Source organism: Diplotaxodon limnothrissa, linkage group LG23 (assembly GCF_057381915.1).
Source record: "Diplotaxodon limnothrissa isolate DT_005_m linkage group LG23, D_limnothrissa_male_GT1.1, whole genome shotgun sequence".
NCBI lineage: Eukaryota > Metazoa > Chordata > Actinopteri > Cichliformes > Cichlidae > Diplotaxodon > Diplotaxodon limnothrissa.
In genome coordinates, this window is record NC_140617.1 from 8,578,468 (window position 1) to 8,602,830 (window position 24,363).

A 24,363-nucleotide genomic window follows, 5' to 3' on the forward strand; every position below is an offset into this window, starting at 1 on the left:
CTACTTGCTGGTTTCCTTGTTCTTCCTACATGTCTTGGCTTTTCTGTTTCTTTTCTGTTTGTGTCTCCTGTCCCTGTTCCCACCAACATCTCTGCTACTTCTGCTGCTCCTGACACTGCTGCTGTTGAAGACACAAGATAATGATCATTAAGGTTAGTTCTAGTATTTTCATCCTTTTACATATATGTGAGTGCGCTTGTTTCTCATTAGACCTTTCTGATCTTTTTCGTGATCCATCTTTGTTGCTCTTTCTCTTTTTTCCACTGCCTCTGTCATAGCAATACTTGTACCCTTGGTTCCTAGGCTCCCTGTGCTTCATTTGCGCTTCCCTGTTGCAGAAAACAAAATGGTTTTTATTTTATTCTTACATTACTTACTGATAAAACTTGAGAGTTTCTCATTGGGACATAACACAAAAGGGGGGGGGAAAGGCCTGTTGACCCACAGGAAGACTGCTGCTCTCTTGCTCCAGTGAAAGAGAGATAAGTCATGACTCAAGGGATTAAAACTGTAACCACTGTGTTAGCTTTTATAACCTCCCCCCGGCTTCCACTTTGAGTAACAAAGAGCCCAATACAAGTGTCACAGCATGCCTTTTACATAAAAGCCACACATCCACACTGCAGTTACCTATAAGTTTTAAATTCTAGTGTTCATATGACCTCTGGAAACACACATGCAAAAACATGGTGAAATCAGTCTAAATCAGCACTGGAGACATATTGGACAAAGCAGCTGCAAACATGTATGGTTTAAAATTTATAGTCCAATGGTTCTATAAGTGAGTGAGATGGTCTTTTCTGTGTCTACATTGAGCACCTTGAGGTACCTTAAAGACCAGGAAAAGGCTGATCCAGGCGTGTCACTCCCCAATTCTCTGCCTGATTTTCTCTCTAGGTACTAAATATCCTATTAAAAATAGCTAAAAATGCCTGAAAAAAGGATGTTTAAACATGTTTTACGCACTGCTTTTTTTGGCCAGTAAACCTATTTTATTGTGGTACTTATTACATCTTTGGACCAATGTAATGGCTCTGTTTTGTAATATTTGATGTCATGGATTTTATCCCATTATGCTGGCAGCTTGTTAAACTGTCGGTCAAACCACCTAGAACACTGCTTACAACTGAAAAATGATGAGAAATTCCTCTGTTGTTATCAGGGATGGTCAGTAACACCTTAGTGTAATCCAATTACTTTTTTCAAGTAACGAGTAAAGTAAGTAATTACTATTGCAAAAAAGTAATTCGATTACTGTTACGTTCCCATAAACATGCTGCGTTACTAAACCGTGAGTTTGTTTGTGAGAGTGTCTCATGACAATGATGTACGAACATGCGACGTGTGCAACAGACGTGTGTAGATTAACAATGGATAATATAAAGTGCGGGAGAGAGTACAACCATGCAGGGTTTAAAGATTGGAAGTACTGACATTACTTTAAGTTTGATTCTGTAAAAAGTGACAAGAACATTAGCATCTCCTGTACATTCTGCGTGGTAAGAAAATTTCTTTCTACAGCGAAAAATTTAACTTCAAATCTGAGCAAGCACCTATCACGCTGCCACAGCAATGTGAAATTCACAGAGGAACACCCAGATCCCCCCAGTGACATGACTGCTGCGGCACATTTTTGCTGTGTTTTACTTGCATCTATTTGAAAGAGTGAGTGTAAACACAAAAAAATTTTATTTATTTTTTTATATGCTGGAATATGCAGAAAATAGGTTTAAATGTTAAACAAATAATCTCCACTCAGAGACTGTTGCATTCAATTAAATTTTTGCTTGATGCAATGTGCATGTAGTTAAAAGAATAAAACCAATAAAACAAAAAAAGAGGCTTTTTCATTTGGTTCAATATTATATGATGGATTATGTTTTTAAAAAGTAACTAAGTAATAAAGTTGCTAATTACTTTTGAAAATAAGTAATTAGTATAGTAACAGGATTACTTTCTTGGAGAAGTAATCAGTAATTAGTAACTAATTACTATTTTCAAGTAACTTGACTTGGTTGTAAATATCAAAGGGTTAAGCTGCTAGCATAGTTTCTCATTTTGTAATTCAGTTCACAGCAAAAATGCAAGAAACCATGCTAAAAATTGTTGTTGCTCTTTTAAGGCCAGGGGCATTTAACAAATTGAAAAGCTCTTCCTTGATCCAATGTCATAGTATGGAGGGACATGAATAACTTTCAGATGATATTAGTCTCAGATAGTGTTCTTGCGAGAAAACGTATTTTCTATTAGAACAAATCAACAGAAGTAGCAAATGTACCTCAACTCATCATCTTGCCACTTATAAGAAAGGAAAACACTGGAGGATTTTGCCTACTGCAATGAAGTGTTTGGAAGAACATTGAGTGATAAATTATTCAGATACCTGAAAGCATCATGAAAGAATGTGGACTGAGTGGCAAGAAAAGTGCGTTTGGGTGCAGTACTACTGTGGTAGCAAAGACGGCCACTGAGGCGAAGTTATGGAGTAGTTATAATTCATTTAAATACAGCTGTGAAATCATCCACACCAGTGAAGGTATTGGTACTCAAAAAAATGCCGCTGCACTCAGGTTGGCATACACTCAGCTTTAACATCAATGTGGGCTCTTGGCTTTGTGTTAGCATGCTGTCTGTGCAGATATTTCCAAAGTGCCGATGTTGAGTTAGAAGTAAAATGCAGCTGTTTCTGTCCTGGATGCAGTTTCCACTTTACCTTTATGCTCTTGTCTTTTCATGAAATAAAAATAAAAGTAGTGTCCATATCTCCATTCATCAAAATTTGTAGACCCATGCATCATTTTCTGCCTTGAACCAATATCGGCTGACTGTAACACAAGTACGTAGAAATATAGACGTTTGATGTTTTCTGTCTTTCTATCGGTCCTGAATGCAGATAACTTTATAACTTTATAATGCAAGTAACAACATAAGTGGAACTGTAATGTGATTACTGAATCGCAGTAACTTGTTACATTACTCCATTTCTGAAAAAATTTTACGTGTTACTTTCTAACACATTATACCCAACATGGGTTAGCTCCAACATAGTTTGTTAATCATTATGTTTTTACATTTATGTGGATACATATTTTTTTATCTCCTCCAAATTAAATTTGTATGATTTTGTTTGATTGTTTGAATTTTATCTTGTGCTTTCATTGCCTCTTCTTCTTCTTTTTCTATATTCCACCACATGAATTAACTCAGCAATGTTGAAATATTCTTCATTACTGTATTTTTATTTTACATGGTCTCTGATATATACTCATATTCATACATTTTTTCATCTCCCAGTCACCAGTTTACCGAATATCAGGACTGATTTATCGTAATTATATTTGGGTTTTCTGTCTGCTCTTGGTTTTCCATATTTACCAGCAAGCTTTCTATGCATCAAGTCTTTGGATCCTCACCAATTACTTGCCCACCTTAATGGCAACTATGTTATCAGACAGAGACCAACTAGTTCTCTGCCTTCAAAGAAACATTGTTTCCTATTTTAGAATTCTGTAAATAAAATCTTTTCCTTCTGCTTCAGTGTTCTACATCTTTCAGTCTGCCAGCACCATTAGTTTTATTACAGCGAAAATCTTACCCACTGCTAAGAGTGAATGAGTAGTGTATTAAAATAATTTTTCCCCTCTCTATCTAACTTGCTCATCTCGCCACCTTGGCACAGCAATAGTCTGTAATTTTAAAATAATCAGCCTGACCTTTAAGAATCATCAGACTAAAGGCACTGTTCACGTCCCGTTTTTCCAAAAAGTCTATAGAAAAGTACAGATGATGCGCTGCTTATGCAGACAGTGTGCTCACACATAGCTGGAGTAATTATTATCATTCACTTGAACAACACAGAGAAAGAGAGAGAGAGCCTTAAGGGGCAACTGTTGCAAGTAAAAAGCTAAATATATTCAATATTTGTAGACAGCTCTTGTGTTAGCAGCAGGGACTAGGACTCTAGGCCCACATTTGTTCTTGCTCAAAGCCATTAGTTTTAACACAGAAACATCTCACCACACATAATACCATAAACACACTCAAATGACTCCAGAGGAAAGAGTAAATTATAGCATAAAAGCCTCCTTTCACATATATTTTTTTGTATTATTTTATTCAAAATTAGTGCTCAAGCTTGACCGGATGAGCACTACCGTAGAATTCACAACCTGACTGAGAAACCCTGATTCTTCAGAGAGTGGTGTTGTGGACACAAAGTACAATTTTTCAATTAACACAACCTGTATAGCAAGGGATGACTGCTTTGCAGTGAAAAAGAAATTTGTTTTTTTTTTCTTTTGTAGTAATTATCATTTAAAACACAATCATGGCCAAATAATGCAATCTTTATTGGGGTTGTCAAGCTTACGTCTTCTATTTGAATTTGTGATAAACATGCAGGACTTTTGCATATTAGAGCTGATTAACATGTAGATTCTTTGTATCAAGGTCACATAGCAGAATTTATACATAGTGTTAAGCTCACACACTTTTTAGAAATTTGATATTTAGGTAGAAAGAGTTGTCCTTATTTTTAATTTTCTACATATGTTCATTATGGTAAATTACATTGTTTTGGATTAACTGACATGTAGGATTGGTTCAATGTTCTCTGCTAGATAACCGGTGGTATAAAATGAGTAATTAGCTGACTAACTCTGGGTTTTATGCTCTACTTCTGCACAGGTTCATATAAAAGGCACAAATCAAATCAGACTCATTTAAATAGTAAAACGCTATGTTCTTCTAACCCTTTCTAATCTCACCTTATTCAGTTTTTGTATATTAGTATGTGAGAACAAAGACAGGGTCAGTGCATTTTACAATCATTGGAGTATAAATCTAAGACTAAATAAATTGTATGTGAGAAACATGTATGTTTCGTAAAATATAACTAGTATGCAATGACTTAATCAGCTAATATACAGCAAGCAAGCACACAAGTGTTTCTGGCAATGAGTGAAAGTCCTAAAACAAAGATATAAAAGCTGTACGGTCACTATGAGTTATAGCCGATATTATAGTGCCTGCATCTAGAAATATGTAAGTTAAAGTCAAGTCAAATTTTTATAGCACATTTAAAATTTTAAATTTCATGCCATATAAAATATACATAATTAACAATAACCAGTCAACAATAAATATGCACTAAAAAACACACTAAAACAATAAAAACATCCGGGTATCCTGCTCAGCAAAGTGTCGAGCAGTGTTTCAAAATGATTGAGTGACTGTGCAACTGTTTTGTCAAAGATTAGGTTGTTTAAAAGTGTCACAGACCGGCTCTGGGGACTCGGAGTCCGTGAGCAGTGGGGACTATGATTGTTGTTGTTGTGATTATTATTATTATTATTATTATTATTATTATTCTCATTTGGTGTGTCGTCTGCTCTGCCTCTGGTCTCTGTCCGCATCTGTATGTAGGCAGGTGTGTGTGTGTGTTGCGGTTTTCTGTGGCGAAGTTACAGGCACCTTCAGGCCGTGGCCTGGCTTGAGGACTGGCCACACCCGAAGTCCTTGCCACACACCTGCTCCTCATCTGGGCTCGTCGGGGGAGCTATTTAGAAGAGCGATGGAGCTTCCACCGACGCTGGATTATTGCGTTTGACTTCACGTCAGTCTTCTAGCGTAGTCGGAAAGTCTGTGAGTGTATGCCTGCTGGGATAAAGTGTGTTAATGGCTGCCTCTATTGTTTTCCCTCAGGAGGAATGTGGGACGAGAGAGAGCAGTGAGCACGGGGAGTGCAGAGACACTGGAGCAGAGAGCACTACACTGGGACTTTTTGGGAAGAAGACACGACATGGGAGTCTGGGACACTAGGGGATTTATTGCTGCTTACTTCACCACCTTGTAAATAAACACTGTTTGCACTGAAGAGTCTGGCGTTTGGGTCCTGTTTCCCCACCTCTCCACAGTCTGCCGACACAGACCGTGACAAAAAGATTAGGGATCACCACCAAAAATGCTGTGTTACCTCTGTTTTTGAGCCTGGATTGACAAATGTCCAAGAGCAATAGTTTCATAGACCTCAGGGCTCTAGTAAGAATGTAGGGCTGTAAAAACAACCACTGATACTCTTATAAACAAGTAATACAAATTTAAAACAGACCCTGAAATGGACTGGAAGCCAGTACAGAGGCCAGTACAGGTGTAATGTGATTAGACCATTCTTTTCTGTCAAAAGGCGAGCTGCTGCATTTTGTACAGCCTGCAGAAGAAGCTAGGAGCAACTGATAAAGGCAAAGAATTATTAATAGTTAAACTGAGAGGTAATGAAGGTGTGATTACTCTCTCAATGTCATGTGGAGGGAGGTAGGCCTTCACCTTACTGTGGAGCCTCATTTGAATACACAGGTAACAACAGAGCTAATCTGTTTATCTTAAAAGCAAAGTCAAAAATCACATCAAGGTTCTTTGAACTGGGTGACAGTAAGAAGCTAAAAGACCAATGGTGCTGTCATACTCATCGAAAGTGTTGAGTTGCCCAAATAAAATAATTTCTGTTCTATTTTTATCCAGGTTGAGGTTGAAATTTAGATACCAGATGATGCAATAGCAGTTGCACTACACACTGCCCCTCTCTCACCTGGACCAGAAAAACACATATGTGCAGATGCTGTTCATCGACTATAGCTCCGCCTTCAACACTATCATACCATCCAGACTCATCGTGAAACTCCGTGACCTGAACATCAACTCCTCCCTGTGCAGCTGGATCCTGGACCTCCTGACAGACAGACCTCAGGTGGTTCGGATCGGCAGCAACACCTCATCCACACTCACACTCAGCACAGGTGCCCCCCAGGGATGTTTGCTCAGCCCCCTGTACACCCTGTTCACCCACGACTGTACAGCAACACATAGCTCCAACACCATCATCAAATTTGCAGATGACACCACCATCATCAGCTGCATTTCTGATGGAGATGAGACAGCATACAGGGCAGAGGTGAGAGCCCTGACATCATGGTGCCGCGACAACAACCTGCTGCTTAACGTCAGCAAAGCCAAGGAGCTCATCGTGGATTACAGGAGACTGCAGAGAGGAGCCCACACCCCCCATCCACATCGAAGGAGCAGAGGTGGAGAGAGTCAGCTGCTTCAGATTCCTGGGCATCAACATCAGCGAGGACCTGAGCTGGTCACACCATGTTGGTGTGATCACAAAAGCAGCGGCTCTTCTTCCTGCGGCGCCTGAGAAGATTCGGCATGAACCCCAGAATACTTACAAACTTCTATCAATGCACCATTGAAAGTATTCTGACTGGCTGCATCACCACTTGGTACAGCAGCTGTAATGCTCTGGACCGCAAAGCTCTGCAGAGGGTGGTGAGATCAGCACAGCGCATCACCAGGACTGAACTGCCAGCCATACCGGATCTTTACACACAGCGCTGCATGAGGAAGACACAGCGGATCCTCTCTGATCCCAGCCACAGACTTTTCACACTCCTGCCGTCCGGCAGGTGGTTCAGGAGCATCCAGACCCGCATTACCAGACACAGGGACAGTTTTTAACCACAAACTATCAGACTTTTGAACTGCTGACATTCCATACACACCACTACACACTCACTACAATTACAGGACTCTGCACACTGTCACTTCAACAAATGCTACTTAAATGCTCACTGCACAACTTTGTACAACCTGCAGATACTCTTGCACAAACTTGTAAATACCAACTTGTCTTAAATGTAAATACCAACTAAATTCTCTAATATTTAATACTTTTTCCTCTCTTTTTTTATTGTTGTTATTATTATTATTATTTTATTACTAATAAACTGCTATTTTCTGTTATTTTCTTCTCAATATAACTGCACACTCTCTATATGCTCATGTAAAGCTGAGGAGCACGAGGCAAAGAATTTCATTATGGATAAATGTGGCTACACTGTTATCTGTACATGACAATAAAACTTGAAACTTGACAGGCAAACAATGTAGAAGTAATTTTAAAATTTATCTGGCACAGGCACCAGCTCTGGGAAAAAAATGAGTTTCTTGAATGATACTGAAAGAGAAAGACAAAAACATGTCACACTAAGAGATAATAAAAAAAACTTTGGTGAAAGGAAAGTAAAAACAGATGTAGGTGAAAGAATGTCCAGGCCCCAAGACAGACCCTGAGGCCAGGATAAGTGTGGCATCAGGCACAAGAGTAGCCGAGGAAAATCAAGAAATACATGGGAATTTAGACTATGCTCTAACCTCTAAATCCAAATCTGATGTTTCAAAAATGATGAAAATGAAGTTGCATGAAAAAACTGTTTCCCCCTAACACAGGCAAAACTTTGGTAATTTTGAAATGTTATTCTTTAAATAATTCAACTAATAAATTAAGTGCAAAGGTAATAACGTGCTAAGCTTTCAGGAGTTTTGTTCCGAATTAGCAATAGCCTGATTTGGTTGCACAACATACCAGCAAACCTTTTTTTTTCAGCTATTAGCTCCTTTTTAATAAAATGTGAGCCATACCCTCTGTTAACGCTGAAGCGAGTCTTGGAGCATAATGATGCTTTTAATCCAACCTAATAGAAGATAATTATCATTTTAATTTCCTTATCACACTAGAATTTCTTAATTCCGTTATTATCCAGGTTTGATCGAATTATCCAAGAGGTATTAGATCTATGCCTTGTGTGAACTGATGTCAAGAAAAAGAGGATATTGCAATTCGTCACTGTGTTGTGCAAGGTCGGGCATATGTGTGCATGAAGGAAATGAAGAATATCTGAGGTACTGCCAGCTGGAAAAAGTTACGTTTATCATCCAAAGCTAAAATTTACAGTTAGGGGGCAAATGTTGACCAAATGGCCAATCAGTTACTCAGACTGAATGTGTGCCCGAAAAGTACAATATATCACTCGGTCTGAATAAATGTACTGGTGAACAATAGCCTTGTGGAATCTATTAGTAGTGGGGTTAAATCCGAGGCATGATGTCACAGTCACAGCTAATAACCAGTAGCTGATACTTAGAAAACCTCTTGCCACACTTTGCCTGTGTGCATGAGTAAGCAAAGGACAAATAGGCTAGCTAGTTTCTAAATGAATAACACATACATGTAACACTCCCACTGACTTAGTCAGTGAACAATAAGGATGGCTAGCAAAGCTATGGAGGTCTCCATCTGCTTCTCTGTCCTGCCCACACACACACTAACAATAAATCCCCCTGGGCCTACTCTAAAAATAATCTAGAGCCCAGTAATAAATCAGCGTAACAAAAACATAGAACTTGTACATATGCATGTGTGTGTGTGTGTGTGTGTGTGTGTGTGTGTGTGTGTGTGTGCGTATCTGAATTCTGATCATCTGACCAGAATGTAGGACAAAAACGTCAGCAGAGCCACTAACGTGTGAGGAGCACACACTGGGCCAAAGGAATAGTCCTGTCAGCTGGGACCAAATCTGTAGAATGACTCTAAATCTCTTGTGTGTCTGTCATGCACATGTGATTCCCATTCTTCAGATCTTCTACATTTAGCCTATAACTTCCCATCTGTCCCATGTCCCACTTCCCTTATTTGACCCAAAATGTTGCTTTGAGCTATATGTATAAACCTGAATTCAAACATCTAGGGCATAAACACTCAATGAAATGCTCACCACTTCAAGTAGGAAAAGTGCTGAACAGCACAGAAAAGCATGTAAGGATATTTTAACAGAGCCCAGTACAGTAAGAAATACTTCAGCTTGTCATTTTTGCTATTTTGCACTTATTTTAATTGCAAGTTAATTACCAGCAACGCTTTTACAGTAGCTGATGCAGGGATTTGTTGTTATCAACAACATTACAGCTTTTGAAGCCAAAGAAACAGAAGAATTTCACCTGCATTGCATATATTTGTAGTTTCAAGTATTTAGAGGCAAAAGGGGTTGGCTGTAGCTCAGGAGCAATAGCAGGCCATCTACTAATCGGAAGATGGTGGTTTGACCCCTGACTGTCCCAGTCATGTCAAATATCCTTGGGCAAGTTACTAACCCCAGGATGTTCTCAATGAATGTGTGTGAATGTTAGATAGAAAGCACTTACGTGGATAATACACGAAAGAGTGCTTGTATGTCTGGTAGACTAGAAAAGAACTGTACATGAACCTATTCCTATTCCAGAAGGTAAAACCCCACGCAACCTAACAATACTATAAGCCTGCCTTTTCCTATAGTACGAGCTTCAGGTCAGCTGAGGAGTGTGTGAAAAGATGTGCCTGTGTGTATTACAGTTGACAGCTGTCTAAGTTAATAATAATTAAATAGAAATTTGGCTAATGGTCAACACTGAGAAATGTAGGGCATGATTTGGCTTGTTCACATGTTAGCATGTATGAGTGCTTGTACAGCAGGCGCTCAGGCTGTCACACTATAGGGTAGTAGGGCACTATGTGAAAATTGGAGAGGAAATTATACTGCTCCGATCAGCTGTGAGCCTCAGAGAGAGAGAGAAAAAACAATTTCCATGCTGAGGAGTGCAAACTCAATCTTTCTCTGGCAATAACTGGCAAATATAGCAAGTTATTCCCTCATCTCACTGCACCAGAAAAACTGAAATAGTTATGCCTGTGCTGGCAATAATTTTTCCTTGTCTTGCAATAGTCTTGATTTCTGTCACAATGGCCTTATGCTCTTTTGCAATAGTATGCATTTCTTCACTAGGGCCATTTCTCACAATAGTGTGTTTATTTTATAGCGATCAGCTGGAGAGCCAAGAGGGTAACCACTCACAAATACAATGCCTTTAGCTGTGTTAATAGAAACATTTTTGGGTAAGTTCAAATACTAAAATAATGTCGTTTATGTCTGTATTTTCAAGCACAAACTTAATTATTTAGAGAACTAATTAATCTATAAAAAGCAACTCTTTTTTAAAGTGTATTTTTTTATTAACACTTGTCTTGAGCAACTTTGGTTCTTCGGTTCTCTGCCATCTAAGACAGCAAACATAACACAGAAGCGGCTTCACAACCATATATTGCACTAATATCTTGTCCCTGTCTGGTCTAACCTGAAAAAACAGAGCTACAGAGTTTTACACTGCACCTCATGATCATTTTTTGGTTCTGTTTTTGTCTTTTATCTAAAATTTTCAATTGCTCTACAGCAAAATTCTCTCTCTTGCTCTCTTTCTCTTGCCCTCTCTCTCCCTCAGTGTGTGTGTGTGCAGGCAGGCTGCAAATACACACATACTGAACAAGGCCAGGAGAGAATGAATATCTGGATTACTTCCAATATATTATATGTTGCCTAATCCAGAAGGCCACAGCTGCACAGCAGACATTCAAATTCAACTACTGCAGAGGCACCCAACAGTGGAGAAAGGAAGAACAAAAGGAGAGAGTACACTGTGCTAAATGCAAAGCGCAAACTGAAGCACATACATTAAATAAAATCATCATCAGTTCACATAGACCAACCTATAATAGGAAGAGGAGCAGCCCTCCTTCTCTCTATTTCTGCTTCTTTTGTTCTCTTTATCTTGACCATGCGCTCTGGATCTGTCTCTATCCTTGTCATGCTTTTCCTGCAATATGTAGCATTCCCGAGCCTTGGTGGTATCAATCACTCCAGGGCTGATGGTGATTCTTCCTGGGATTAAAAATGATACACCCATTAAAGAACAGAACCAAACCAGGTCAGAAAATTGGGGAGAGCAACTAACAACCACATGCATTACCATTTGTTTAGCAATTAGCTCTGAGCTTTGAACCAATTCTTCTCACCTATTCTCCCCTATTTCTTTTTCTCTAACGGTTAACACAGAAAAAGATCTAGTAAATATATTCACATACTGGAAGTTCAAACTGAATATGTAGGGGAGCTGAATAGTAAGGATTATGATTCAGTTTTCCAATACTCAAGACAGCTGAGAAATATGAATGAGAGAGCACGGCCTAAGGTAATTTTCAGAATGGTTGAGTGCTTGGACACCATACCTAACAGGTTCACTAAGACAGTGTAATATACAGTACTGATCTATCTTGAAACAGTTAATAAATATGAAACACTATCTCTTATGGACAAATGTACATACTTGATGAAGCTGATGGGCTGTTAAAACTTGTAGAGTTCCCACTGAAAATAGAAAATAAAGAAATATGTGAAAATCCTATATTTACGTCAGACCTTTACAGATGATCCAAGTTTACATTCTTTTTTTCAAACTTCAGTTTCCATAAATGGCATTAAGAAGGCTTTCATGATAGCATTTTTGAATTTTTTTAAAAAGACAAATTACTGTTACTGAGCAGAATTTATTAAAACATACAATTAGTAGTATTAGCAGATCTAACAAAAGGACAACATACATTACACATAGATTTACACCAACCGTATGTGTCTGAGGCCCAGAGTTCTGAGAACTGTATAAATGATTCTTTTGGTTTTGAAATGTGATTTATATTCCAGTTCTGTATTATTTATAGTTATTATGTATACTATGTGTTTTATTGTGCCATTTATTAGATAATTCCCTTTTGTCATGCCATTTGGTTCTCTCAGTCTTGTCTCGGAATTTGTCTTTTTCTCGTTCTTGTTCTCCTGTTAGTTGTGTCACTTTATTCTTGTCGCCCTGTTCTGTTGTGGGTCACTTTGCTTTATTTTGGTGACCATTGTTCTCTGTGTCTTGTGTCAAGTTTTTCTTCTTGTGTCATTATGTTAAAGGTCCTCGGCTGTTTTCACACCTGTTACCACACTCTCATTTTCTTGTGTCTATCGTCTACGTCTCCCTTTGTCCTTTATTATGTTGTCCCTGATTGCTGTGTATCTCCTTGCCATGTGTTCCCAGAAAGTTTCTGGTATTTGGATTGTTTGGTTCTGCTCTGTAATGTTTTTGGATTTCTTTATTCCCTACAGCATTGAAGCTGAGTTTTGAGCTTATTTCCTGTTTCCTGCATCCTCAATTTGGATCCAGCTACAAGATGACCCTCGACAGTCTCTTTTTATCTGCTTCTGGCAGATTGTATTTGTAATTGTCTGTTTACTGTCTTTAATGTTTAAGGAATGTTAATGTGCATTCTAAAAAAGGAAACCGCATGAGCAAACAAATTTACAGATGAATCAGTGAAGGAAAAAATAAAAGAAGCGGGTCTGCAAAAGGATCAAAGCACTTTTACAAATGCACAGCTGTGTTCTCCAAGTGTTTGAAGTGACTGGCTCATTGTCAAGGCATAGTGTGTGCTCGCCAACGCAAGAGGAACGGATGGAGGGCATATTACTGATAAAATCTGGGTCTTCTGTCCGTCCACGTGGCCAGGGCACACTTGCCTCCAACTGAAAACTTCCGAATGAGCTGAATGTGAACTTGGCTTTTGTTTGAAGCTCATCCAAATGAACGCCTTTCCAACAGGTGTGAGCCCAGTTATGTTGCTCCATAAATCCAAAAGTAAACAGTTCCATCGCTGAGGAATTTTATTTTTGGCTCAACAGATGCACAAGAAGTTAAAAGACTTACTTATGAATGGAGAAGAATCAATGAATGGAAGAGGGAGTCTGGTTCTCTGAGCATGTGACAGGTAGCAAAGCCCAAAAAGATTGGTAATGTAATATACACTTGAAGGTTGATAATGCTCAGAATCAACAGCTTTGGTCGAGGAGACTGATTGAACACACACCAAAATAAAGTTATAGATGTGTGATAAAACTCTATGGAAGATATGGCAAACATGCAAGTCATTATCATGCTCTAACGTTCCTTTATTAATAGATCACAGTTTTTATACTGATTCGGCCTCCCTCTAGGATGACTAAAGGAATATTATTGTGAGATATGTATAAAACATAGATGAACATGATTTTACACTACCACTGCCTGAACAGTTAACTTTACCACATTAAAATTTAGCTCATTTTGAATAATTTTTCCAGTGATTTTTGTTTGTTAGTTAATTTTCCTACAAAGGGACATTTTCATTTTGAGATTAATTGTTACATCCTGTCACTATAAGGGAACAATGTTGTAGAATTGCCACAGTCTAATCAGATCTTAAGTATTTTTGAAGCCCTCAGGACCCTTGGCCCTCATTGCAGCATGGCATGTCAAGGCCAAGATGATGCCAGAAATACCTGCTGTTCCTAATAGCCCCAAGGGAAAGGCAACAGTGAAACCAGGACTATCACTGCACATGTGTATACTTTTTTTTTAAAGTTTAAAAGGAAATTATTCATAAAGCACACAGGAGATGGCTGGCAGAGTTCATAGGAACAGTAAGTCCCTGAAGGATGTGAGGATTTGGCAGATGGACTGAGATGTGAGAAAAACCATCTTTATGGACAAAGTACTGAGCACATTTAGGCACACATCAGACACAGCAAATTAGGGGAAGGGAAAAAATAGGAATGAGAAAAGAGAGAAAAGATGAAGGAACAGGAAGCTAGTGAGACAGACAAACAGAGCTGGACTCAGGAAGGCTGGATACAGACAGCATCCAAGTGAAACAAGCACAGCAGCAAACACAAATGGAGTAGGGCTGCATTCATTAACGTGTAAGAAAATGCAAGAGGGGTACAACGTGGCCCACTTGTGATCTAAGTTGTGTAAATTACTGCTGAAATGTGGGAGTTTGCAGACAGGTTGTGACATAGATCGGAAAAGCAGAGTGGAGGGGGTGCCTGGAATACTGATAAACAGGAGACTGGAGGAACAAACAAGGTTGCTATCTTGCTTTCTACCTTATATGGCCATTGATTCAGTTGGAAGATGAGCAACAGTGCATGGTGTACAGAAAAGAAACCCCAATCCAAGTTGATCTTTAGAGTCTAACTAGAGACACCTGGTCTGTTTCAGAAGTTGTTTTATCAAACTTTTGAGTTACTTCCTTTCACACTAACGTAATAATCGCTTGACTAATGATTTCTAGTCCAGTCTCTGAGTAACATTTTTCTTTCCCTCCCTGCACATTTGCTGAATTTGTGAGGGAGTCCGGTTTTCACTTTTTCACTGACACAGTAACCTTCAGTTTCTCCTCATTACGGTCATTACATATAGAGCTGACCTACAACTGATGCATAAAGATAGACACATTATAGGGCTCACCTGACCGAAGTAGCAGTAGAGGAGGGAGGTTGGGGACCTGAGCAGGAAAAGAAGACAGCAAAGTTATCTATTGTTCTCTTCAGTAATACTGAAATTCCAAAAAAAAAAAAAAGATTTTAATACCGTAACTACATTCAACCTCAAAAGGGAAATAATAATATACCCACAATAATTTGCTGCTTTAATTAGAGCAAAGAAAATAATTATTTAATTATTGCATGAAAATTCACGAAAAAGCTGCATATTAAAGGTTGTACCCCTTAACAGTTTAGAAGGTTTAGAATATTATACATATTCCAAATGCAGATTTTGTCCAACACAGGCCAAATATTTTAATCAAATGGAAACAGAAATAGTCTAAAATCACACATTAAACGTGAGAAGATGTTTTGTTATTATTAATATAGCAACAAATAACAGAAACACAAGACAAATAACAGAAACACAAGACAAATAACAGAAACAATATAAAAGAATATGAAAAAATATAACCCATTACCAGGAACATGCATTCATAATTTATAGTGCTGCATCTTTTAATCTTAAGAAATTAGATCAGCCTCAAAATGTCAGTGCAACAAAATGTAGCAAGTGCTACTTGCCTTTTCCTCCATCAATAAAACAGAACAAGTCAAATGCTTGAGTGCACACTTAATGGACCCACTTGTTATAATGCTCAAATTTTACGTGACCAAGCTGCAAAATCAGCTCTCACACTTGCTGTATGGAGCCAATGTGTGTACACATAAAGACACACATACAAGCACACATATATAGAGAGATTCCTTTGAAGACTCAAGGCACAAGCACACATTCACATCTGGATACCATCTCCTACTTTTTTTTTAAAGACCCCTAACGTGAGAGTGGCTAGAAACAGCTTGGTTGAAGCAGGAGGAAGAATAATATGAGCTGCTATGTGTGCTGTACATATGAGCTGCCTGAATTTGAAAAGAACATCAAGATGCCGTCCTGTGAATAAATCTAAAACACTGTTTTTTCCCTTTCAAATACAAGTTCCACAGAGTTGAGATGGCCTGAAGTGCTCATGGAGGAGTGCGGTTTTTGATACTTGAGACACCTGGACACCCAAAGAAAAGAGCAGAATTTAACATACACGTACAAACTTCTCAAAATTCAAGACATCGAAGTCTGAGAGTGTAGCCTGGAGGGTCTTCAGGTAATTCCCTTTAATGTGATTCCATGATGTGAATAATCAGGAACATGAAGAGTGCAGCATGTAAAAAAACATCTGCGACAAGCTCTCATTACTGCAAATAGATGAGGTCACTGCATGAGACATCACAAAGAGTTTGTAGAATGAATTATACTACAGAAAATCTAAGTGGATTGTAAAATGTGATTGGCAGTATTAGTAACTTTGCTAATGGAATGCTATGCAATGCATACTGTATACACAAGCAGATGCACAAAGTACACAGCAGCTTGTCCATAAACATGCCATCAAGGTTAGCGTGAGTGAGTAATTGTTTTTACCTGTGGTGATCTCAAGTGAGTGTTTGATGGAGGCTAGAGTTGCATGCTTGGCAGCATATGAGAGAGCAAATGGCTGAGGGCTAATTGCATCTGATTGTTTTTGCGTGGTTTTGAGTCTCGTGCTAATGCTTTACAGAGCTACAGGCTGCAGTGTTTTAGATGGAGCTGATATTTCACATGGGACAACTGGCTGCTGTTCTGCACTGCAGCACAGGCCCAAGTGATCTTTGTTAGTGTAAAGGCTACTGTCTCCCATACTCTCAGATGCAGCAATCTGCAAGGACAGATGTGCATAAATCTTCTTGCAGTGACAGCATCCTGTCATTACACTGTCACCTGTTAAAAGCACAGCCATCAGCTCTTTACAAAAAAACTAGCATTCTCCACTCTAAAGCTGAAAATCAATACAGGGCACAGATTTTTTTTATGTTATGAATCAAAACAAAACAAAAAAATTATAAGGTTAAAAAAGCATTTTTTTAAAAAGTCTTATTGGTAATAGTCCTAATGTTGCTCTGATTGTTCATCACGGGGCATTTACTTGCATAGTCAGTTTTTTAAAAGAGTTTAAAAATCTGCTCAGTTCAGTCAGCGAGGACATTCACATACAAGCTCTGTTGCTACAGTGATTATAGTGACCCAGTAACCAGCTGTATGGAAAATTAGCTGCAGTGCACAGCAGCAGGCAGCATCACCTTCACTGTGCTGCACTGATAGATGACACAAGTACAACCCTGTAATGACACAGCTCCACTCCAAAATGTGCACCTATGAAAAACACTTGGCATCTAATGTGACCTTACTGAAAAACAAACCAAAAATTAAAACAGCCCCTTCTTTTCCTCTGCCCTATTCCCCACAGTTGGGTCTGTTCAGCACTTTTCTCGTGCCTCAATCTGCAGACCCAGCAACTTTTTTCTTTTTTTTACCAGGGGCTATTTTTATCATGCTACACATTTGCCTCACACAAGGAGACAGGGCCTATAACTTAAAGAAAGGGGAGTGGTCGGCATTAAAGCTATGCATATAACTTCAAAGCTGGTGCCGGCAGGATGTTTGATATTTTGGTTGTATTAGTGGCTCTGGCACGGGTTTTGCTGTGCAGTATGGGGCTCGGAGGGTAAGGGGCAAGCAGGCCTAAGCCAGCATTTCTATTTCAGAGCCTTTGAAGATGAAGATATGGCATGTGCTCAGCTGTGTGCTTGCGCCAGGGAGCCTTCCTGGATTTCAATATGATTCACTGCAAAGACTAAGAGGAAGTCTAAAGACTGATGGACTCCCACCTGGACAGCACTAGATACCTGACTGCAGGAAGACATATATCCATACAGTGCCTTCAAACACATGCAGGCAGGTGCAGAGATACACACGTATACACACAGTTAAGTTCACCTCTGTCCTTCAACTCCACAGGATAATTTATTATGACACATGTTGCAGCTTCACAAACACATGGTCTGATTGCTATTAGTCATTTGTGCAGCTGCATGATGCATGATGTGTCCAACAGAGGGTTCTCTTTGGGGCCTTAACACCTGAAAATCTTAGTATTAAATCTAAATATTCTCCCGCAGATAACTCACATGTTCATAATTATCATGTCACATGAAAAAGAACATACAAGAACCTTTCTCAAATAGTTTTGTAAATATAGTAAATAAGCATTAATATAAGTAAATGTGTTGCATTCCAATAGCAGAGTGACTTACGTGGTGGAACTCTCTTTTTAATAAATTTAAAGAAAGAGTTCTTGCTGAGTGGAGGTGGCAGCTGATTAGTATTACTGCTGTCCTCATAATGGCACATCTCACAAACAACCTGAAAAATAAAGATAGTTACTGTTATTTATGACAACAATAAAAAGAAATCTCATTTAAAAAAATGACAGCGACAAACTATCAACAATAAAGTTGTAGGCTGAACCAGTAGCTTAATACACATATAGTTTTTTTTTACAAAAATTCTGTGCGGAACACAATAAAAATGCTATGTTAATTGAAATTCCCATAGTTCAATCAATTGTCTGCAGGTTGGTTCATGCCAAAAGGTTTAATTATAGCTTCCGAGACTGATCATTTCAGGTCCTCCTGCATTGGTGCCCATCCTTATTAAACCCATACTAACATAATACCTGAGTGTTGCTGCCTCCATCATTATGACATTGGTGCCCATCCTCTCTGCTGGATTCAGGTTGTCCTCCAGCCAAATTAGTGATAGGATCTGAATCTCTGTTGATCAGGTAATATGATAAAGACTGTACAAATACATACAATGTTTTGATACTGTCACGGTCCTGGGTCTCCTGACCCAGCGTTTTTAGTTCTTTGTGATTTTTGTATTATTGTACTTGTGTGTGATTTATTCTATGGCTTCTAGTTTTGATCCCTTGCCCTTCATGTCTCTCTGTGTCCCCTCTGTTCTGTGTAATTGTGTGTCTTTGCATGTTTGAGTTTCTTGTTTTCTGTCACTCTGCATTGTGCATTATGTTCTCATGGTTGGTTTTTTGTTACTCTCTCTAGTCTAGTCTCTTGTGTTCCCAGCTGAGTATTTCCCTGTGTATTTTGGTTCTTAGACCTCTGCCTTATGGTTTATGTCTCTGTATTTCTTAGTTGCTGTCTCCACTGTGTCAAGTTCGCGTCTCTGTGTGATACTTCCTGTTTTACTTTGATGGTCCGTGTCTCATGTGAATGCGTCCTGCTTTGCTTGTCTCGTCAGTCCTGATTTCTCCCAGCTGTGCCCTCCTTCTGTGTCTCATTCCCCTCGTTACTTCCCAGTGTATTTAAACCCTGTGTTTCTCTGAGTCAGTGTCGCGTCGTCCCTCATGCTGTGTGTGGATCTCCCTGTGTCTCCCTGTGAGTTCTTAGTTTATGGTTTCCCAGTTTAGTCTAGTTTTGTATGTTTGTTCTACCAGCAAATAAAGCTGTGTTTTGAGTTCACCTCCCCGAGTCTGTGAGTCCTGCATTTTGGGTCCAACTCCTGCCTGCCGCACAGCGATTCATGACAGATAATGTCCTAAAAAAGGCAAGTGGGGGTTCTCATACATAAATCCTTCTTTTTAATGTGATGCTGATGTGCACTTATATAACATTTTTAAAAACAGGACATTCATTTATCCTAATGTCACTTTCAATGTCCTTACTTAAACCCCCTGCAGGTCCATTAACGCATTAAACCTCCTTATCTGGGTCATCTTGCCATCTTCACAAAACAGCCCTTTACAGCCCTAAACCCTGCTACACTCACCCCGAGTGAGCTCATACACACACATACGCACACAAGCGGAATGTTAACCCGCTTCTGTCACAAGGACTTTATCAACAGTAGAGAAAAGCATACATAAAAAAGTAAAAATGCCTACATCTAATGGCAACTCAATAGGGAAGTGCCTGCAGCTCCTTAATGTCTCTTTGCTCCAGATCTGAGAACACAAACACTTTTGACCTGAGCTGCACAAAAACAAACCAAAATCTTTACTACATTATCATGTAACACACTAGTAAATTCCTTAACCAAACAGTAGACCCTCTTTGAATAAAGAGGGTCTTGGTCAATCGCTGTCACATAGGGAGAGAGACATGACACACACATGACTCAGATCTGTGTCCTCCTCCTAAGGGTAAACTTGCCGATGGAGAACAATGACATCAAGTAGGACAGATCTTAAACTGGCTGGCCATTTCTGTCAGTCAGTCTCAGATGATGGTCAAGGCATCCAACAGACATCTTAATCACCATTAAAGTAAATGAATAGAAGCAGTGGTAAAGAACCTGTTTTGCATGGGACAGCTTCACTCAATGGCTGAAAGCATGGTTTTATAAATAGCTGCAAAGTGCTTGCTGAGAGTGAATGTTTTTTCCTAGCATTAAAAAAACAAAAACAAAACAGGCCCCTCATGAGTGTGTACACGATTTTTTTTTTTGATTCGTTGATGACTTACTATGCATCTAAGCACAATCCATCCATAAAGCAAAACCCCTGCAACTGTGTTACCCTATTTGACAGAGGTCTGTTCACAGTGTTATTTATGACCTCGAATAAATCAAAACCAAATTAACAGGATTTGTTAAAAATTTTAATTGAAATCTGTTTAGCAATGCACCAAAAATATCTCTTTGCAGGAAAAACACACTTGTCTACACATAAAGATTTGGCACTAACTGGGTTATAAAGCCCAATCTAGTTATGTTTGATGAATTGGTCGCTGCAATCGCAAACTGTGACGTCAAAATGCCAAACCTTTTATATTTGCACTTGTCTGCAGCATTTTTCATTAGTAAGTCATGGCTTGGAAAAACACACCGCTACACTCCTGGAATAGCAACAGAGGAGGTCATTTACAGAAAGCTGAAAATCTCTTTTTTTTTTCTATTGTCTCGATCCACAAATTCAGTGTCATCTAAAAGTCCAATGCTCCCACACTGATGGATGGCACCTCCAGCTCATCCATTTTGTAAATGTACCAGCAGTGCCTAAATCATCTAATGTATCAAAAGAACAGTATACAGTAAACAGAGACGCTATTCGCCTAATCAGTTCTACAATTATATATTTATTACACTAAATTCTAATGAATTACTACAATTTTTAACTAAAACTACAGCGGCTGTTAAAGTTGGAGTAAAAATCTGCATTAATTTCTGCTGGCATAGGGTTACATTAAAGAACCTAAAATGGAAATACTAATCAGGGTTTTTCCTGACTCCAATTGGCCTATGAATGTTAACACAGTTATTTTGTGTTCAGATAAGTCTTCTTATCTTCAAATGAACAAAAGTGGTTTAAATAGTCTCTGCTTAAACCTTTTACCCTGCTCAAGTAAAGCACAACTGTAAATAAGCATTGACTTGTGCCCAAGACAAGCTATGATCACAAAGTAGTGTCACTGTTGTTAGCAGATAAATCATAAATGTATGAAATATAAATACGGGAAAAAAGAATGGCACAAAGCCTAAAATTTTTTTAAAAAGCTTTAACCTTCGATGAAATTTTGCCTTGGGCTTTAACAGATGAACATAAGTCTGTGTTTACCTCAACATTTTGCAATCCCTTGCCAAAACAACCCTAATATGCTGAGCACATCTTAGGATCACAGAAAACAGATGGCATCAGGCAGATAGTTGCCGTGTCACAAACAAACAGAAAAAACCAGCTGCCAGCTTCTTCTGGCTCTGAGCTCAGAGCAGTAGCATAGAATGGGATAGAGGGTGTAGGACTGAAGGCACAAAATATAACAGTATGGAGAAGACATATTACTGACCTGAAAGCTACAATAGATGGTCTGCCTGGGGAAGAATAAGCACAAAACACCTCCTCTTCTTCATATCCAGTGTGCCTCTTCTGGGCCTGAGCAGAATAACAATTTCTCAAGTTTCAGTCTGATTTATTATTCCTAACTATGTTCTCCTGTTTAAGTGAAGGGTCTCTTTAAAAAGAAGGCTGACTAAATCACATTAGTGATAGCATTATCTTACCCTGTCTTTAGCATTTACCTTTCTTATCATGCCATGAAGTTTTGCTTGTTTCCTACAGTAAGCATTCCAGCTTTCTTCATCAAAACCATAGTTAAAGTAATCTGAGATGTTAGCACCTAAAATAAAAACACTAAATGGTAATGAATAGGTCTGAATGTAATTACTGAATGCATACAAGAATCTCATTGATGTGTCAGGTCAAACAACAATACTTACCAGCTTTTCTCCATGGCTTTTTCTCCAAAAACTCTACTTTCTGGTTAATTTCTTCATTTCCTTGGACTTTTTCTAACAATAGGTCATTTGTAGTACCTGTAAATCATCCCAATGCAGACATAATGATGTCACATACATTTCATATATTTGTCACATATATCGTCATTTCTCATTTATTTTCAATAAGGAATATTTTAAATCATAAAGATCTGAGTTAAGTCAGCTGATTTGCAGTAATGAAGCTGACATTCTCAATGTGAACTAATTATGAATATGTGTAAAATGACTGAAAGTGTACTTTTTTAAATGTCAAATGGTCACTGGGTTCTCTAATAGGCTGATAGTTTTCACTGTAAAATTCTATATTTAAATTCTTGGCTGACTCTGAGGAGAAATATAGTCACTGTGTGTCTTTGGAAGCTGAATGCATATCAGTTAACTGATATAAGACATTTATATCTTATAGTCTTCTTATTTCTTAAACCAAGTTTACAATAAAGCCTGGTCTTTGTGTGGCTGTTTTGTTTAATGTTTCACTGTCATTTATGTTGCCCAAAAATCTCAAAAGGGTTGTCACTACTCACCACCTACATGTTGTGTCCTCCTAAGATGCATAAATGTACTGCAAGAAATAAGGAGGCCCTCACATCATCACCACTGTTATCTCTATCATCATCATTAGTAACTTTAAATAACAGAAAGAAACACTTCTGTCTGGGTTGAGTGCTGATGACACAACGCGTTAACTTAAACACTATGAAAATATCTCAAAGCAAATTTTTGACAGAAGGGGGTTTTTGACAAATAAGGCCCATTCATAACATACCTAACAGCTACAAAAACACAATAAAAAGCTGGAAAAATTCAAAATAATATGTCATTATCATCTTGGACAGCTTTCAAATTGTCCCATAAACAAAAGAAAGGGATGAAAATAATATCAAATCATCAAAATAGAAAAGAATTTCCACTCACACAGATAATTGTCAGAATGATTTTACATTACTGCAAGAACACTAAACCTTGATGGGTACAAGTGAAAAATGGCATTTAACCATGTCTATTCACGTTCAGGTTTTTCATGTGGGTATTTTTTTCCCCATTAGGCACTGATCAACGTAAGTGACACTGTTGTTCTTTAAATTGCTTGCATGATTTCAAACAAATTCCCAAATGCAAAAACAACTAAACTATCCCGCCCAAAAAACAACATTGTTTAAGCCTTAGTATCCTTTACAGTCACTAACTGTAATTGGCATGTTATGCTACATTTATTCTGAGGCATAAAGGCTGGTGTAAACATACAAAAAAAAAAAAAAAAAAAAAATCAGGGCTCCAGTTGTATGATTGCTAACATCCCCATTTCCCAGCTCACAAACAAATACCTCTCGCCTGACAGCGAGTTAATGAGCATCAAATTCTTTTTAATGCTCGACATGACTGATTGCACATTTCGGGCAGCACACAAGGTGCCGTCACATGTATTGTGCAACTATAATGTCATTATCGTACTGTGAAAACTGTATTATACCTGAACGCTTCATTAGTATAATACTGTTGGAAATAATCATGCCATTACAGTTTATTTTCAATTTGTCTACTGCTCACTGCAATTTACGGCCTGTGAGACGAGTATCTAACTCCTTCTAATTCATGACAACAAAATTAATATTGCTTTGTAACTTTCAATAATTTTGTATTCTTTTGTATTGAATTGTTTCCTTTAGTTTTTAGTGGTTTAACTTAATTTAAACAACATTTCATGTATTTTTTTTTATTATTTAGAATATTGTCTTGACATATAAAGGGTCCCCTGCTTGGTTAGCGTGGGGACCCTTACTGGTCCAGTGTCGAGTACCACTACGCCTTATATACATATATGCACATATATATACACGCGCAATGCCAGAACAATGGCTGTACACAACTGTAAATTTGCACACTTATTTATTTAAGGCACTGGCTACACACCTGGGTGAGAGTCCAACCCTTTGTATCTCGTGTCGGTCATCTGTGGCGTTCATGTCATATACCCCTAAAACAAGGAACTTGGAGGCACATTAAAATCAAAGTGGCTCTATTGAAAACAGAAGAAACAGCTGGCCTCTTTAAACTAAGCTATGGTATCTTTCCGTTAAACGCTGG

At 38.4% G+C, this 24,363-nt stretch overlaps 1 protein-coding gene across 1 annotated transcript; it reads right to left on the reverse strand.

Moving 5' to 3' along the window:
- On the reverse strand, positions 1 to 24,242 carry fip1l1a (FIP1 like 1a (S. cerevisiae)). Its single transcript, XM_085347146.1, has 12 exons — positions 24,190 to 24,242; positions 22,803 to 22,840; positions 22,219 to 22,314; positions 22,021 to 22,118; positions 21,789 to 21,874; positions 18,662 to 18,758; positions 18,240 to 18,348; positions 15,034 to 15,070; positions 12,034 to 12,074; positions 11,417 to 11,588; positions 213 to 329; positions 1 to 121 (listed from the first exon to the last, which is right to left on the reverse strand). The coding sequence occupies exons 1-12, from the start codon at positions 24,240 to 24,242 to the stop codon at positions 1 to 3; spliced, it is 1,065 nt and encodes a 354-aa protein (XP_085203272.1).
- Between the last annotated feature and the right edge of the window lie 121 nt (positions 24,243 to 24,363).

Bases quoted from the DNA above. Each gene is read 5' to 3' on its own strand.
- fip1l1a (XM_085347146.1), bottom strand. From the start codon at position 24,242: ATGAACGCCACAGATGACCGACACGAGATACAAAGGGTTGGACTCTCA. The intron at 22,841-24,189 runs GTGTGTAGCCAG...TATTTCTTGCAG, and splicing joins AGGGTTGGACTCTCACCCAG to TACATTTATGCATCTTAGGA. The intron at 22,315-22,802 runs GTGAGTAGTGAC...GATGATTTACAG, and splicing joins GAGGACACAACATGTAGGTG to GTACTACAAATGACCTATTG.